Source organism: Orbicella franksi, chromosome 5 (assembly GCF_964199315.1).
Source record: "Orbicella franksi chromosome 5, jaOrbFran1.1, whole genome shotgun sequence".
NCBI classification, from domain to species: Eukaryota; Metazoa; Cnidaria; class Anthozoa; order Scleractinia; family Merulinidae; genus Orbicella; species Orbicella franksi.
In genome coordinates, this window is record NC_138149.1 from 3,171,872 (window position 1) to 3,189,359 (window position 17,488).

At 40.1% G+C, this 17,488-nt stretch overlaps 1 protein-coding gene across 2 annotated transcripts in view; it reads left to right on the forward strand.

The window, feature by feature from the left end:
- Positions 1-17,488, forward strand: part of LOC145486784 (uncharacterized) — an 81,043-nt gene that overhangs the window by 49,131 nt on the left and 14,424 nt on the right. For both annotated transcript variants that reach the window (XM_081465494.1, XM_081465495.1), the window contains exons 44-54: positions 1,720-1,773; positions 2,639-2,692; positions 4,318-4,371; positions 4,520-4,573; positions 5,456-5,509; positions 6,877-6,930; positions 7,293-7,346; positions 8,975-9,028; positions 10,031-10,084; positions 10,681-10,734; positions 17,309-17,416. In XM_081465494.1, coding sequence (XP_081321620.1) covers positions 1,720-1,773; positions 2,639-2,692; positions 4,318-4,371; positions 4,520-4,573; positions 5,456-5,509; positions 6,877-6,930; positions 7,293-7,346; positions 8,975-9,028; positions 10,031-10,084; positions 10,681-10,734; positions 17,309-17,416 — 648 coding nt within the window. The remainder of the gene's footprint in view (positions 1-1,719; positions 1,774-2,638; positions 2,693-4,317; positions 4,372-4,519; positions 4,574-5,455; positions 5,510-6,876; positions 6,931-7,292; positions 7,347-8,974; positions 9,029-10,030; positions 10,085-10,680; positions 10,735-17,308; positions 17,417-17,488) is intronic.

Genomic DNA, 17,488 nt, shown 5'->3' on the forward strand with positions numbered 1-17,488 from the left:
CCGGTTCCGCTTTTTTTTTTAACAAACCGGCTACTGAAACAATACACCAAAAGTCTAAAAATTAAGGCGATAAAATTGTGCGATTTCAAAATGGATCTAATAAAGTGGCAATTGAACTTCATGTCGTGCAATTTTGATCTGAAATCATACTTGTGATTTCAAATGGAACTCTCGCTGCGCGCTCGTTCGATTTTGAAATCACGCGTATGATTTCAGACCAAATTGCACTCCACTCAGTTCAATTACCATTATAAAGTAAGCTAGTTTTGCTAGCTTTTTAATTTTTTAAGTTTCTTAGAGTAAAACTGTAGTTTTGAGGGATCATTTTGTTAAGCGCCTCGGGCAAATAATGGATGCGTGTGCTGCATAAATGAACTATTATTATTATTATTATTATTATTATTATTATTATTATTATTAAATCCTCAACGATTAGTTTTCATTTTCTTATTCTTCAATCTACTTAAATTTGTGTTTAATTTTTTTGCGCGACTGAGCGTTATATGGAAGTCTGCGTCTTATAAATTATATTATTTATAATCGAGGTAGGTCAAAGAAACCTCTTTTTGAAACTTCCGTCTCTTGGCGTCAGTCGACTCCGTTTCTTGCTCTTTAGCTGTTGCTGATATATTTCTTTGATGCAGACATATGTTATGTTTTTATACCTCCCAACTCAAATACGCTTTTCGATTGGAGGAGAACGTGTCACGTGTCGTGGGTCAAAACTCACTTACTCCCTAGGGCGAACAAAACTCACTAACTCCCTAGGGAAACAACAACTTGAACTTCCGACTCGCAAGTGATCAGGTCGTGCTCCTTGAAACCACGGCAAATTTGTGAGCCGGCCGGTGTCAAGCAAACGATTTCTCCGCAATTTTTCTCTATTTTTGAGTTGGGAGGTATAACAAAACTTCGCCTCGGGGAACATTGAGGGTCTCGGGGAAACAAAACTCACTGTTTCCCGCGGGGCCAGTCATTAAGTTCTTATTGTTTTCAGGGCTTATCGAAAGTTCTTGTACCTGGTGACTTGATGTGAGAGTTGACACATTTTTCTTTCACCTGAACGGGATCTCCTGCTAATACCCCCCCAAAAACTTGAACATCTTCTTATTCTCTTCCCTTCGGGAGGCAGCGTGGCCGAGTGGTTAGAGCGCCGGATTTGAGATCCGTAGGTCCCGGGTTCAAATCCCGTTCTGACCGCTAGTGATGTTGTTCTCGGTAGCCCCGAGTTCAACTTCTCGACTACGCTTGTAAATAGCCAACTGGTCTGCCTCCCGCCAGTTGGGATTCTTAACCTAGTTATGTTTATTTGGATATTTATTTATTATTGTTTGTTTACATTGGTCCTGAAAAGCCCCGATGGGGAGTGGCCAATTACGTGTACATTTTTTTTTATTATATAACTGAGAAAATTACTTCATTGCGATTGGCTGAGAGCAAGCCATGTAATAAATAAGTAATCGCGTGAAGGCTACTCGTAATATTTGACAATTCTTTGAAATCGCGAGCCTGAAGGCTCGTGCAATTTTGAGAGAATAAATCTTTAACTCCACTCGCTTTCATACGATTACCTATACAAATTGCTTGGAGGAAATGACAGTGTATAAGAGTAAATGGTCGAGCAAGAGTAAGAGTTAAGTTCTCGCTAGCTTTCGATAATTTTTTGTTCTCCCTTTTGAAACAAAAAAACTAAAAGGCAATTGTATTGTGAATTTGCAGGGAACTGAGGGTTTGATTGGACCAAAGGGCTCCCCGGGCTCACCTGGAGCTTCTGTAAGTAGAAATATTATCTTTAACTCACCTTTGTGAGATAGTAATAAATTAATTTATGGATGACTGGATTTATGAAGACCCTGTCAATGGATAATGCGTTTCTTTGCACCAAATGACCACTGGTTCAATACTGGGTGGTGTCTTACAAAATTCTCGATAGTTACAAGTGTCGCGAAAATGCTAATGGGAAAAGGGCCTCGTCCGCTTCTTCTAGCCAATTTATCAACAATTTCAAACTTCCTGAAGTTCCCCTTTCTTGAAAAACTAGATTTCTTCTAGTGCCCTGGAACACGTGAAATAAGCAAATGGTATTGTGGTGGTAACTATGTTATGTTAAGGTGCATCTCGCTCGACACTGGTAGCTATACCAGACTGCAACCTGACAACCTGAACTTTATTGCAAACTCAACAAAACAGTATATGCAGTTACCGAAAATTTAGAAATTACCCAAAAGGCAAGTTTTGTAGATACAGGTTAATACAAAGTATTAAAAACTGGATCATTGGATAATGCAGTTCGAGAGGTTTCACTGGCTTAGCCATCATGGGTTATGAGCCATTATACCAAGCTCTACAAATATGGTAAGCGTACACGTGATTTTTTGGGGCGTTTTGATTTTGATTTTGATTTTAGTTTGCTATATGTTGGGGGCGTTTTTAATAAACCACTATTCCACTCTCGCTTGTTGGATCTGAGATGATTATAGCCCGCTCATATCCAACGCGCGCTCGTGGGTCACATGATCCATTCCCATTCCTCATATTTCGTTTATGTTCACTCAGTCGGTGTTTGCTGTGGTCCAATAACTCCCACTTTGGGGAGGGGTCAATTAAGCTCTTGACATTTTTTGCTCCTCCTTTACAGGGTAACAGAGGTGCGGTGGGAGCATCTGGTCGACCTGGCAGTCAGGGTCCACCTGTGAGTTGCGATATTTATTATTTGGAATTGGGTGTGTGGGTAATATAGAAGAGACAATAAGAGTCCACATTAACACATCTCAGGGGGAATTAATAAGTTAGGTGTACCAAGCGTCTACTACAAACTACGCCTGTTATGTTTAACAGACTAAATACGGTCGGCAACAAACTTGAAAACTTTTATAAAACCAATTTGAGCTAGGGACTTTGTAGGGTGAACGAGTCACTATTTTATGCCAGTGCCTGCAAATGACCGGGCATCAAATCTGCACATGACCTAATGTATGCAGGCCTTATGTATGCCGGCCTAATTTATGCCGACCTAACGTATGCAGGCCTAATGCATGCAGACCGATTGCATGCAGGCAGGGCAACAATACGGTAAAAGATAGATCTAGGTTTGGTTGAAATCACATGAATCTAAAATATTTGAAGAAGCAAGCTTCACTTGGCAGTGATTTCAGTACGCAGTGGGATAAAATCTTTTGACAAACTTTAAACGCCAAAGCTAGGATTGTGTTGGAAAAACGAGAAGAAAAAGACGTCACGTGTTTTATACACACTCGATATACTTAAAAAATCTTCAAAAAATAAACAAACAAATGTTAAAAAACCCTGTGAAATCGCGGTAGTTCGTTATAAAAACAGTTAAATTCTATATATATTTTGCATCATTCGTTCGCCGTATTAAAATATCATATAAAAAAATTCATCTATATATGAATTTATAAAATAAGGGAGATACTACGTTCGCTCTCATTGGTCACTAGGCTCATCTAAACACGTTTTAGATTCGGGCGTATTTTTGAGAAATATTTTATAAAAGCAATAGAGCACTTTTTCCTTGTTTACATAGTCTCATCCAAGCACTCGGCGGTTGGGAGAATTGTCAAAAGTTATGCAAACCTGCTTCTCGAGTTTGCACAACTGTCTTGAATTCTCCGAAGCCCCGTCGTGTTTAGACGAGGCTATGTAGACAGAGAAGAAGTGCTCTGTTACTTAATAGCAGTTTTTATATGGAACTACTGTGGTTTAACGTTTCTAAGGTTTTCTAAGTAGTGACGAAATGATGAGATGTCTTCTCGTTATAGGAGAATCTTTTTCTACAATATTTGCTTCATTAGCATGAGCGATACCGTTTCTGATGGAGCTACAAAAACATAAGTTCTGAATAGCGAAAGGGAACAGCACCATTAACTGTCCCAAGGAATTTGAGCGCGATGTATTGAATACTTTTTTTGCGACGCGGTTTTAAAAACTCAAAATTTTAGAAAGAGTGTATGAGCTCATTAGTGCTTTTGCCATCCAGAAATTTTGAAGCTTTTTAAAGCCAATTTTTCCTCGAATATAACACCCAAAGAGCCAAAAATTTCACCAATTACCAAGTTTCACAAGCTCTCTTTAAATTTTTGTAGTCAATTCGTGTCTAGCGTGATGCCTTCTCTGCGCAACGTCGAACGTTAATTAGGAAAATGTAAATACGTACAAAGAATAGAGATTTGCGATGGTAGTGCAATAAATTTGGTGCAATGGTACAAGACTACGTGCTGTGTCAACAATTTTATCGTAGTATTCATGTTTAAAAGTGTTATGAACTTCAGCTTAATCTTGGTTTTTCGTTGTCAGGGGCCACCAGGTTTTATTGGTCTGCCTGGACAACCCGGTATATCAGGAGTCAAGGTAAGCTAACCACAATATCGAATGTGTAGCATGCTGAGGAACGAGGTTTAAATATTTATAGACGGTAAGAAAATGTTGTCACAGTCAATATCTTTTTAATGTCTCGTGTTTTTTATTATTTTTATTTATTTAGTTTTTTATTTTGCAGGGCTCGCGTGGCATAGGGGGTAAACCAGGAACACCAGGTTTACCAGGAAGACCGGCAAGTTAATTTACGAATTATGATAAACAGATAAGGATAGATAACTAAAACAGAAGAACCTTAACCAGGAGAAAACATATTGAAAAGTTTAAAACAACGTTCACTGACTATGTAGAGCTAAACCTATCGAGCTTTTGGCTGTCAGCCTACATCCTTCGATGGAAAAGCTCGAAAGTTTTAACTCTATATAGTCAGTGAGCATTTTTATAAGTTTCTAATAGCTAAATAACTAACTGCTTTAAGGAGCTTAGTCACGGCATTTTGGCCATGTACAAAATAACCTTTAAATTGAAGAAAACCTGAAAATAGTAATTTACTGAGATAGAAAAACACCAAACAGATAATAATAAACCATAAAGGAACAAGGATGGTTAAGGATGGAGAAGATTAACACGGATTACAAACTACGAACCTGAAAATTTAGGCTAAACTTTTCAAGATGCGCAGACTGATGCGTTACTCCTGTAATGGACGTCATTTTGACCAGTGCAGTTATGGAAAGCTGACGGCAAACTTCCTTACAGGAACGGACCACTTATATGGTGCTGCTTAACAGAGGTTTCACTGTGTTATTAAATTGACCTAGCTATTGCACGGTTAATACGACAAGGTCTCGTTTTGAGATTCCTCCGTAAAGACCTCCCTCTTGGTTAATAAGTAGTTAATATTACCGGAAATGAAGCTATTCTCTCTGCAGTTTAACATGTTGCTTGAATTATTGTCTACTTTGGTTCAGTATGTTAACCTGGTAACATTTTTGTCAGGTCAACGGTTTTCCAACGTTCATTTTCTAACTTAGGTGGAGAGAAGGGATGTTTAAAGCATTCGTGATGTTCATCGTATAATAATCTGTTTATGCGCCATTTCACTTTAACTTTTTAGGGATTATCAGGGCGGGATGGATTATTCGGAATACCTGGATCAGATGGAAGACCTGTATGTACAGTAACTTGCGCTAATAACCATTATTTATATTTTTTTCCCTTAGTTTTTGTATTGTTTGGCGCTGAATGATTTGCACCTTTTGAATACCTATTCTAGTGGCGATTAGTGCCGTTAATTTTTCAAAAGAGCAGAGTTTCGCGGAAGTGCAATCTCAACCACCTAAGGGAACGGAAATTGGTTGGGAAAAAAATTTCTCCTAACTTTTTTTCCAAAGGAGCGAAGATTGCTTCGCATAAACGGGAGGCTCGTAAAATCAGGCTTCTATTTTATACACTTATGAAATAATGAGCAGACCAGCTATTAACACTTAATAGCATAGTTTTAATCAATAACTAAGTAGTATGTGTCTTAAGTCAAGAACCTTTGGAAATTGATTCTGCCCATGTCTGGGTAGAAAGGCAAGCTAATCTCATTTGTATTGGGATATTTAATGTTAAGGACGTTCGCGATCATTGTTACTGCGCGTCTTTTCTGCGCACGAAATTCGTGCCGTAACGTCACGTCATGCATCAAGCGCTCGCGCAAAGGAAGAAACATCAGCAAGTATAGGGATTGGCACCGGGTAAACTAACTTCGCATGCATGCAATTTACTCTCTTGGATGCTCGGTGACACCCATTTGTTTCCGTAGACAAATTTCTCCCAATTTTATCCATTTTAACAAAACACAGGAAAAGTCTGTCCGTGAGAAGTTAAAAACATTTCGCTTTTTCTGCTCGCGTGTGAGCTTTCTTCGAAAATGGACCGGCAAGGCTAATATTTGTTCTTGTTCTAGGCCTATCCTACCTCAAGGAATGACATCAGCTGCAAAAGTGTACTTAATATACTTAGTTGTGTTGAATTGAGTACGTTTACCTGATCTAAATTCCACTAATGTAGCTTTTTCTATGGCCGATAGACGTAAGCTGGCATCGTCTTAAAGTAGAGAAAAGCTCAGGCTAAAAACGCATGCTCTTCAACACACCTTATCTCGAAATGAGCACGATGACCCTCCCCCCTCCATTTTTTGGCTTTTTGCAAAAAGTTAATCTTTACGTTACTTCATGATCAGTTTGAAAAAAAATCTGTCCGTGGGAACGTTTTGGGCGCGAACGTCCTTAATTTGATTACAGACTGCGAGCAGTCGGTGGTTGTTCTTGGAATCTTCCGTGCGATCGGAAAAATTAAAATGATGCAAATGAAAATGGAACAAGGCGAATTCTTGTGTTTGCATCGCACGCTAGGAAAAAGAAAGAGACCGCTTGCAATCTTAGATGGTTAGGGTCGCGGTTTTTTTTGCTGTTATCGGTTGTCTTCTGTTTTAGAGTGATTTTGTAATAGGAATTTGAAGCACTGAAATGTTTTCGTTTTTTTTCGTAGGGTCCCCCTGGTCCTCTTGGTTCAACTGGATCCAAAGGCGATCGAGGACCCGGTGTAAATATGAGTTTAATATTTGTAGATTGAATGTGTGAAGATGCTTTACTGTACCAGTATTTCCTTTTCGTGTTACAGCACTATTACTGAAAAAGTTTCTGTAGCTCTCCTTTGATAACACTTAGCAATACAAACAGCATTATCTGAAGGTGACTTCCGCTCAGGTTGACGAAACGTTTGCCACCAACAATAGTTGTTTTCATAACTGCACTCACCTGGACGATCACACTATACGAACTAGTTACTGATACTCCTGGGTTCAAACCATTTACTAAGCATTAACAGTCTTAAATTTAGTTATCGTGACTTTTATGTTAAAATTGTCAGTTTCTTATAGTTTTGCTGACATGTTTTCTATTTAGGGCCTACCTGGCCTTCCAGGAAGACGAGGTGCCCGTGGAAATGATGGAGAAAAGGTCTGGGTTGTTTCGTTAATTCTATTTTTTTTTTTTCAATTCGATACGTACATTACGTATTACAATTGCAATCAGAGCTTTTTGTTTTGGAAACTTGCTAGTTTATCTCTTGACATACGCTGATATTATTCAACCACCGTGATTTTGAGTTCCTTTTCAATGAGACAGGTATACCTCAAAACATTGACGCGTAAGTTAGTTCAATAAAGTTTTACAGCTCTTGTACTACTTTGTTAATAGGCACGAGGGAATGTGCGAGGGAATGATCCTTAAGAGAAATCATTTTATCGGTCCCTTAGGCAGTTTAAAAGTTAACCGGCATCTCATAAAGTGGTCCTCAAGTTCTAAACTGTTAGGTGTAACCATTGACAATAAGCTTATGTGGACAAAACACATATCAGAGCTCTAGAGAGGGTTCGTCAACAAGCTCAATCTGATCAAACGCGGTCGCTTTTTACCCAGGAATTCGCTTTTAGATCTATATTTTAAAGTCATTTTACCCTCGGTTACATATGCGCTACCAATTTGGGGGTGTCGTACAATTAAAAGCGAATTTAATTCTTTGGAATCCATACATTGTAGCGCCGCTAGAGTCATGTATAACCTCCCGCGCGACATGCCCTCTGAGGATGTAAGAAAAACAGCTAACTGGGACTCTTTATTCGACACTTATAAGGTCAAAATAGCCACCTTAATTTATAATATCTGCAACCGCATAACTCCATCATGCTTGGAACATATAATCCAAAGGAAAGAGTCTAAGTATGACCTCCTTCGTCAACATCGTGTTAGCGTACACAACGTGTTGAAACTTATTATATGAAAAACTCTATTTCTCACAGAGGATCCATTGTTTGGAATATTTTAGAACCATCCGCTGCCAGCGCTAGAGACTGCGCCAAAAGGGTAAAAGAGTCTCACGCCCTCAGAAACTTGAACTTTAATGAAGATTCACCGCAAACGGGCCGTCCCCAAATTGACAGGGATTTCGTCTTTTATTAAATCTATTCATATCCTTTATTGTATATATCTTACTTTTTATTGACTACATTCAGTTTTAATAATTTTTTGATAATTTTTAATTCTTTATTATTTTATTAACATTGTTTACAGGGCCCCTTGACCTATATCAGCTTTAAAACCCACCGTGTTTAAATAAAGGATGTTGTTGTTGTTGTTGTTGTTGATATCTATCTGCGAAAAATTTACATGAAAGTTTCATATCAGGCGTACGATTTTTTGAGCTATTTTCTTGGAAGCTGAACTAAAATGGTTTTCTTTTGTGCGATGATTAAAATCAGCAAATTGATGGTTTGCAACCAATTCCAAGATATTCAAAAGGTCTGGAAGCCATGTTTAAACGAAGCTAGTTAAAAATAGTTTGTCAATGTTATTCAGAGATGACGTCACTCGAAAACCAATAATTGGCCACCTTAACGTAGCGGTCCTCGTTGCAAACTTCGACCCGGTCAAGGGACCAATCAAAATGCCTTGTTTCATCATAGACACTGACTGACAGGGTTGCCTTTGTGATGAAATGATCATGATTGAGTAAAGTAAACACATCAGTGCGGCAGTGGCTAGACTGATAATTAGTGTACTTATTGAAGAATGTTGCCTCCATTTAGGGTGCACGAGGAAGCAATGGTGTCAATGGAAATACTGGAGGAAATGGACGAGGAGTAAGTGCTAAAACTAAAAATAACCTCAACAAAAAGAGGCACATACAGGTCTTCGTATAGCTCTTTCATTGATATTGGCCGAACTGTCTGTTTCGAAAGTTAGAAAGACCTCATTAAATTAAGTCAGTCTGGAAACTCTTCCAGCCGCAAAAGCGCTTCTCAAAATTAAAGAAAAAGAAAACACAATTTTTGTAAATGGTGTAAAAGAACTGCGCAAGAGCTGTCATTTCAACGGTTCATTTGCCAAGGAATATTTTGTCGCGTTGACAAGTACATTTTCCCCTACCAAGATAGTTATTGAGTTAATGACATAAAGCAACTGTATAAAGGCTATTTTTCACCAGGGCATAAGCATTAACATAACCATAAGCATCTTCCAGTACGATGTTGATACCCAGCTCCTTTTGTATCGGTAGGACTATTTCCAAAAAAAGGCGAAATTTAAAGGACGTTAATGCGTCTGTGTATGTTGGTTATTTGAACGCGCAATTGAAAAGCAATCTAAAAGACGTAAAACACCAAGTGATTTTATGTTACTTTAAAGGAGCGATGGTTACAATTAAGAAAGATTAAGACCGATTACGAGCAAAAAGCTTAAGAAAAAAATTGCCAAATTGTGAAGACGTAGAAGTTATTTAAGACGGATTCCGCTCAAAGTTCGAGCAATAAGTGCAAAAATTATTTACTAAAGATCTACTCATAGCACGGTAACTTTTGGAATACTATTTAAAGCAACGCACTTATGTTCATTAAGTTCTCTAAGTGACCCCGCCTCGTAAGAATGCTTAAAGCGTGTGTTATGTTTTTAACTTACGCGAAACGTCTGTTTTAATTGAAATATGGATAACTTTAAGTTCAAGTTTCTCTCGCGGGGTCTCGATAAGTTCTTCTTACCTTTATTCAAAATACTTCCATGCCATGAGGTTTTTTTGGTAACTTAATTTTTGCCATTATTGCTCGAACGTTCTGCGGAAATCATCTTAATTTTCAATTATTTTTCAGGGCTATCCTGGTGCTCGCGGACCGGCTGGAACAAAAGGCAACAATGGATCACCGGTAAGTGAAATAACTGAGACTGATTTTTAGTTGAGGAAAAAAGGAAGAAAATAATGCCTTGGAAGCAATGAAAAGCATGATATTCTAGAACTCAAGGCTCTTCCTACAATAATCTGGCATTGGAGTCCGCAGTCTATGGTCACCTTGGTTTATGAGTATGACATTAATTCCTTGACATTTATGCTAGACAAGAGAACTAGGGACTTAAGGGAAGTTTTGTTTTGTTATTTTGCGTTTAGTTTAGTTTTGCGTGTAGTTTTGTTTTGAAAATCCATGAAAACCTGATGACAGCTTTCCGAAACGTACTGTTAAAGCTGTACCGCATTATAATTCACATAAATTGCACGCGATGTTGTTTCCTCTTTTATTTCCTGTGGAGGTTTTTCTACCACAGCGACGCTGTTCATATAATCAGCTTTAGGTTGTGGTTCTTTAGTGGTGAAATGTATTTGATTCAACTGTAATCTATACTCACTGTGCCACACCACTGAGGGTACCCTTCTTTAATAACTCCCTTTTCCACCATGAAGAGTGTACTTTTTGAAAAATAATAAGTAACTCGCTTGTGATTGTGTGTTTTTTTCCTGTTTCTGTAGGGTACACCAGGAAGCAACGGCGGACCAGGAGACCCTGGTGTTGATGGCGAAGAGGTAAGAAGATAATTTAGATCTGTGTCACGTAGGACGAACCATTATTTCTTTTACGGTGGCTGGCTGGGTGGTGGGGAGGTGGGGGGAAAAGGGAGGTGTTGGGCAATTTTCTGGGGCATGAATTTTTTTTCTCACCTTGAGGTTGTGCATGATTTTTTGTGGTGGGAAATATCTTGTGCAAATTTTTTTTTTTAAGTCAGACGCAGGACCTGGATATTACAAAGCACTTGCTCGATTTTCTCCCTATGGCTAGATTGTCTGTTCAGCCGTTTTTGCTGTGCTCGAATTTTTTTCGGAAATTGCCCACCCCACCCTCGATTTTGCGTCCGGGGCAGAGGGGTGCAAATTGGGGGACGGGTGGAGGGGAAGGGAGAGGGGGCTTATTAGGGATGGGGCGTTTATTCGTATTGTTGTAAGAAATCAAGACAGTGGGGTTATTGTGTCGTTGAGAGCAAAAAAGTCTCAACCTCAATCAAATTTTCCCGTGTTTTTGTGACACTCCTTATTTCGCTGTCTTGGTTGCAGATCACACCAAACTATTCTCGATATATTTTCAACCTTTCTCTCACAACCTTCTTTTATAAGTCCAAATACAACTCAATGTTCAAAAGGTTGGCAAAAGGAAAGAAGAGTTTGACGGAATATGGCAGCTGTTTATCAGATACTTAACATAAGGAAAGCACCTTTCTGGTACCTAGAGCAAGTTTAGCTCAGTTGTTAGACCACCAGTAACTGAGGAGAATGTGCTACCTCTTTAAGTGGCAGTCCCGCTAAAAGCGGTCCACTCGACTTCGGGACCAAAAATAATTTTCCTTCATTTTTTGGCAGTGAAAAGGGTCTGACACACATATATAAGAAAGCAATTTATTATTTTCCAATTCGTTATTTTTGCTTTGCTACGAGCCAAAATTGAATTTTGGCCGAACTGAGGTTGCCGACCGTGATCAGAAAGGTAAAATTCAGCGATTTTGTGAAGCGTGCTACGTCGCCTAAAATGCAGCTCACGGAATTTCGTTTTCATGCAAATTTTAAGGTACATTCATTACTTTGACTGACGAAATATGGAAACTTTTCGAAAAATTCTAAGCTTACCAGCGAGGCTGGAAGACACCCTACTCCGAGGCCTTTGATCACCTACTAAACTTAAGCCAAATTTGGCGGGGAAAATCTCAAAAGTTGGGTCTAAATGAAGCCTAAAAAGCAAATCACAGTAAATTTCATACCTTAATAAACCGTTCTGCCACAAAATCTGCCACAGTCAGTGTGTTTACATAGCTATCGCTCGTGTCAAAGCTCAGTTGCATAACCCTATCACCCGGTGAAAATACATCTTCTTCCGTTCAGGTTCCTTTGTTGACCTCCTGAGTAGTGGCAAATAGCTTCCTTTAATACTTGTGTACACTCTAGATACAGTTTTGAGGTGAAGGTTGCGTTAAAGTTTGATCAATTCTCAAGACTTGCGAGACTCCAAAAGTGAGTAAGAAAATCGTAAGTTTTCATTTACCGTTTAATGGCAACTGAATCCTGTACTACTGCCAAGACTACTGGGAGCTTGAGGGCTATATGCCCGAATCTGAAAAACAACAACAACGAACACTTGCCGGTTGCATCGCTGGGAAATGAACCTGAATGAACACGACACGCTTGAATGAAACTATGTTTTGCGATGAATGATGGGCTTAACTTCTGTTTTATGCTTGATGTTTGTCTTTTAGTATCTTGCACAGCGTATAAAATAAACTTCGGGATCCGTTTGTCGGGCCGTTTATACAACGAAAGCTGCACCGGCTTCGTCAAAATGTCACACAAGTTGTAACGTGACCAATTACCCGGGAGGGGGTACTCCCTTATATGGGCTATAGAGGTATCTGTATGTGAGGCCCCAAAGGGTAGAGTTTTTCAGCCGTTTGGGTGATAAATAGGGTATCGATTTTGGCCATTTTGGTTATAAATTGGGTATGGTTTTAGCACTCTAGTCTTGAATTGGGTATGTTTCTTAGCAGAAGCTACTTTTTCATCATTATCAATAGGACCTTCAACAAAAGCCATTCATAACGTATGTTTAGTGCAACTGTGTCAGCCGCAACGGTCATAAATAGGCTATCGAATTTTTGGTCAGGTCATAAATAGGGTGGCAAAAAACGCAGAGTTTGGTCATAAAGAGGGTAAGGGTTTTGGGAAGTGGGCCGCACACCCCCAACCAACTTTACTGGAAGTACTCCCTCTGGGCCAATTACCAGGAGCCGAGGGCAAATCCCCTACCCTACGCGCGCCGACCATTAGATCTGGCAAGATTTTCTCATTTCAATGTTGGTAATGAAAAAGCCACCCATTAATTTTTTGGACTAGTGCAATCTTTTCAGTATGACCGAACGACGACAATCATTGCACCTTTTCAATTTTTATCTACCTTTCCTCGGAAAATATAAGGAGTTGCTAATACGTGAGGGCGGAGGAAGCAGACATGGACCTAAAATTCACTTTTCCTTTCCCGTTATGAGCCGTTCGTTTTTCATAGAAAACACAATGGAAGAAAATCAAAAGATGGGACCAAGAAACCTTCCAAAAAACGTCCATATCGAAGCGCGTGCAGATGTTGAGAGGCCGATTTCTCACTTTGTGTTTATAGGACTACCACCCTTCCCATTTGTTCTGACGACACCAGAATTATTGGCCATAAAAATAGTTTGTCTTTAATTTCTCCGCCTCGCGAAACATGGTTAAGTGATAGGACATGCACTCTTACTGGTATGGGACTCAAGCGTTGGTGCCCGGGAGGTACTCCCTTATATGGGCTATGTAGGTATGGGTGGTCCCAAAGGGTCTGGTATTTCAGCCGTTTTGGTCATAAATGGGATATAATTATCAACTTCTTTCAACAGCAGCGGGGAGGTCGGAGCCGGGGGAGCTGGGAGGGGGCTTTATCCACCCCAATTTCAAGCAAAAAAATACTTGAAATAACAATTTTACAAATATCTCCAGACCCCCCACAAGTAAGCGCCTATGGCGCTCGCTTGTAAGCCCCCCCCCCCCCCCCCCAATTCAAACTACGCTCCTCCATCTCTGAGCAGGGGCCCTTAATTGTAAACGATAAGCTCCGACCATGGGATTCAATATCACGATGCTCCATTTTGAAATTTCCCTCAAAGCCAGAGAGCGGAAGTCTTCTTTAATGAACTTGTAAGCTAAAGGACATGGTGAAAGAATGTTATAAATAGATTCAGTAGATTGCCAATCTCAGTGCAGCGTCGACAAGTCACAGTGTAACTGTCACCAAGCCTTTTCTGTTGTTAAAAAAAAATGTACGGCCAGTGGTGTGTGCTGAACTACGGGCGAAAGGGTTCAATTGCATCTTTTGTTTAATATCTGCTAGGTCCTATCCAGTGATGGTTATGAATAGAAGTCTGTATTATGCTTGCTTAGTTCCTTGCCCACGAGTGGGGATAGGGTCGGAGATCTGGCCATCTGTCCCTATTCTTGGCCACAGCTGCTGCTGCGGCTTACGATATAAGTCCCAGCTCAGCGCGTTCCTTCTCCACAGTTCTCCGCCATGTTTCCCTTGGCCGTCCTCTACTTCTTTTTCCACTTGGTGCCCAGGATAATGCTACGTGTGGGTTTCGGTTTGGTGCCATACGCAGAACATGACCTATCCACTTCCATCGCCTGCGTCGTACTTGTGTACTGATGTTTTCGATTCCCGCTCTTCTCCGAATTTCATCATTGGGAACACGCGTGGGTCAATGGACTTTCAAGATTCTCCTTAGGCATTTGTGAAGAAAGGTGTCAAGCCTTTTTTCATCCACTTTTGTCATTCTCCAAGTCTCGCATCCATACAACAGGACAGCAATGATGTTTGACTTGAAGATCCTCATCTTAGTTTCTCGGCGGGAAGTCTGTATTAACAATACTTTTAATTCAGATATGTTAATGCTCGCGATACATGATATATGTAGAAATGTTATCGAATATGTATTTTCTCTCGGCTATTATGATTTTTACAGGCACCATCTGGATGTAACACTGATGTATGCCGGATGAGATATAACACCTTTAATAAGAAGCCTATCGCATTTTAGGACAATTACGTTCAAAGTCCACACCCTCGCTTGAGTCCCATACCAGTAAGAGTGCATGTCCCATCACTTAACCATATGTTCGCGAGGCGGAGAAATCAAAGACAAACTATTTTTATGGCCAATAATTCTGGTGTCGTCAGAACAAATGGGAAGGGTAGTAGTCCTATAAACACAAAGTGAGAAATCGGCCTCTCAACATCTGCACGCGCTTCGATATGGACGTTTTTTTGGAAGGTTTCTTGGTCCCATCTTTTGATTTTCTTCCATTGTGTTTTCTGTGAAAAATGAACGGATGATAACGGGAAAGGAAAAGTGAATTTTAGGTCCATGTCTGCTTCCTCCGGCCTCATGTATTAGCAACTCTTTATATTTTCCGAGGAAAGGTAGATAAAAATTGAAAAGGTGCAATGATTGTCGTCGTTCGGTCATACTGAAAAGATTGCACTAGTCCAAAAAATTAATGGGTGGCTTTTTCATTAACAATTTAACAAATAGATTTCATATTATCTAAATTCTCAAAACTTTCTGCCATTTTAAAACACAGAGGAAAAAGCTTTGTAATGATGACGTCAATCGTGCGTCTGTCCTCTAATAGATCATAGGCGAGAACCAATCAAAATGCGAGAATAACGTGGGTTGTTATATAAATTGAAATAGAAAATCTTGCCAAATCTAATGATCGGCGCGCGCGGGGTAGGGGATTTGCCCTCGGCTCCTGGTAATTGACCCAGAGGGAGTACTTCCAGAAACGTTGATTGGTGGTGTGCGGCCCACTTCCCAAAACCCTTACCCTCTTTATGACCAAACTCTGCGTATTTTGCTACCCTATTTATGACCTGACCAAAAATTCGATAGCCTATTTATGACCGTTGAGGCTGACACAGTTGCCTTAAACATACGTTATGAATGGCTTTTGTTGAAGGTCCTATTGATAATGATGAAAAAGTAGCTTCTGCTAAGAAACATACCCAATTCAAGACTAGAGTGCTAAAACCATACCCAATTTATAACCAAAATGGCCAAAATCGATACCCTATTTATGACCGAAATGGCTGAAAAACTCTACCCTTTGGGGCCTCACATACAGATACCTCTATAGCCCATATAAGGGAGTACCCCCTCCCGGGTAATTGGTCACGTTACAACTTGTGTGACATTTTGACGAAGCCGGTGCAGCTTTCGTTGTATAAACGGCCCGACAAACGGATCCCGAAGTTTATTTTATGCGCTGTGCAAGATACTAAAAGACAAACATCAAGCATAAAACAGAAGTAAAGCCCATCATTCATCGCAAAACATAGTTTCATTCAAGCGTGCCGTGTTCATTCAGGTTCATTTCCCAGCGATGCAACCGGCAAGTGTTCGTTGTTGTTGTTTTTCAAATTCGGGTATATAGCCCTCAAGCGCCCAGTAGTCTTGGCAGTAGTACAGGATTCAGTTGCCATTAAACGGTAAATGAAAACTTACGATTTTCTTCTTCTCCAAGTGCTACCTCTGCGGCAGAATTTATTGAAGGGTCAGGACGACGGCTACGGTTAATTTCTGCAGACCGGCGCCATTATTTACTTTTGGAGTCTCGTAAGTCTTGAGAATTGATCAACTTTAACGCAACCTTCACCTCAAAACTGTATCTAGAGTGTACACAAGTATTAAAGGAAGCGATTTGCCACTACTCAGGAGGTCAACAAAGGAACCTGAACGGAAGAAGATGTATTTTCACCGGGTGATAGGGTTATGCAACTGAGCTTTGACACGAGCGATAGCTATGTAAACACACTGACTGTGGCAGATTTTAATCTGTTCTCGCGTGCAATCCAAGGAGATACCCACCGGCTTGAACTTATAGAACGGTTTATTAAGGTATGAAATTTACTGTGATTTGCTTTTTAGGCTTCATTTAGACCCAACTTTTGAGATTTTCCCCGTCAAATTTGGCTAAAGTTTAGTAGGTGATCAAAGGCCTCGGAGTAGGGTGTCTTCCAGCCTCGCTGGTAAGCTTAGAATTTTTCCAAAAGTTTCCATATTTCGTCAGTCAAAGTAAGGAATGTACCTTAAAATTCGTATGAAAACGAAATTCCGTGAGCTGCATTTTAGGCGACGTAGCACGCTTCACAAAATCGCTGAATTTTACCTTTCTGATCACGGTCGGCAACCTCAGTTCGGCCAAAATTCAATTTTGGCTCGTAGCAAAGCAAAAATAACGAATTGGAAAATAATAAATTGCTTTTGTATATATATATATGTGTCAAACCCTTTTCACTGACAAAAAATGAAGGAAAATTATTTTTGGTCCCGAAGTCGAGTGGACCGCTTTTAGCGGGACTGCCACTTAATTCATCTACAAATGGTTAGACTCGGATAAGGACGGATAAACGTAGAATCCACGCACTTATTGCAAAGGGTTGGGCACGGTGTGGTGCCTTGTCTCACGGGCTGGTGCTTCACATAGGGTTTACCTCATTGCACCTTAAAAATTGCTATGTGGTTTTTGTTTCCAGGGTGATGATGGACCACGTGGTTCCCCCGGTATTGAAGGAGCCACCGGTGTGGTCGGACCCACCGGACCATCTGGCGACAAAGGCGCTACGGGCCCAGGAGGAGCTAGGGTAAGTATCACGTGATTATTTCACATTACAGTTGGATAGTTTTAAAGGAGCAGCGTAGTCATGGTATTTTGG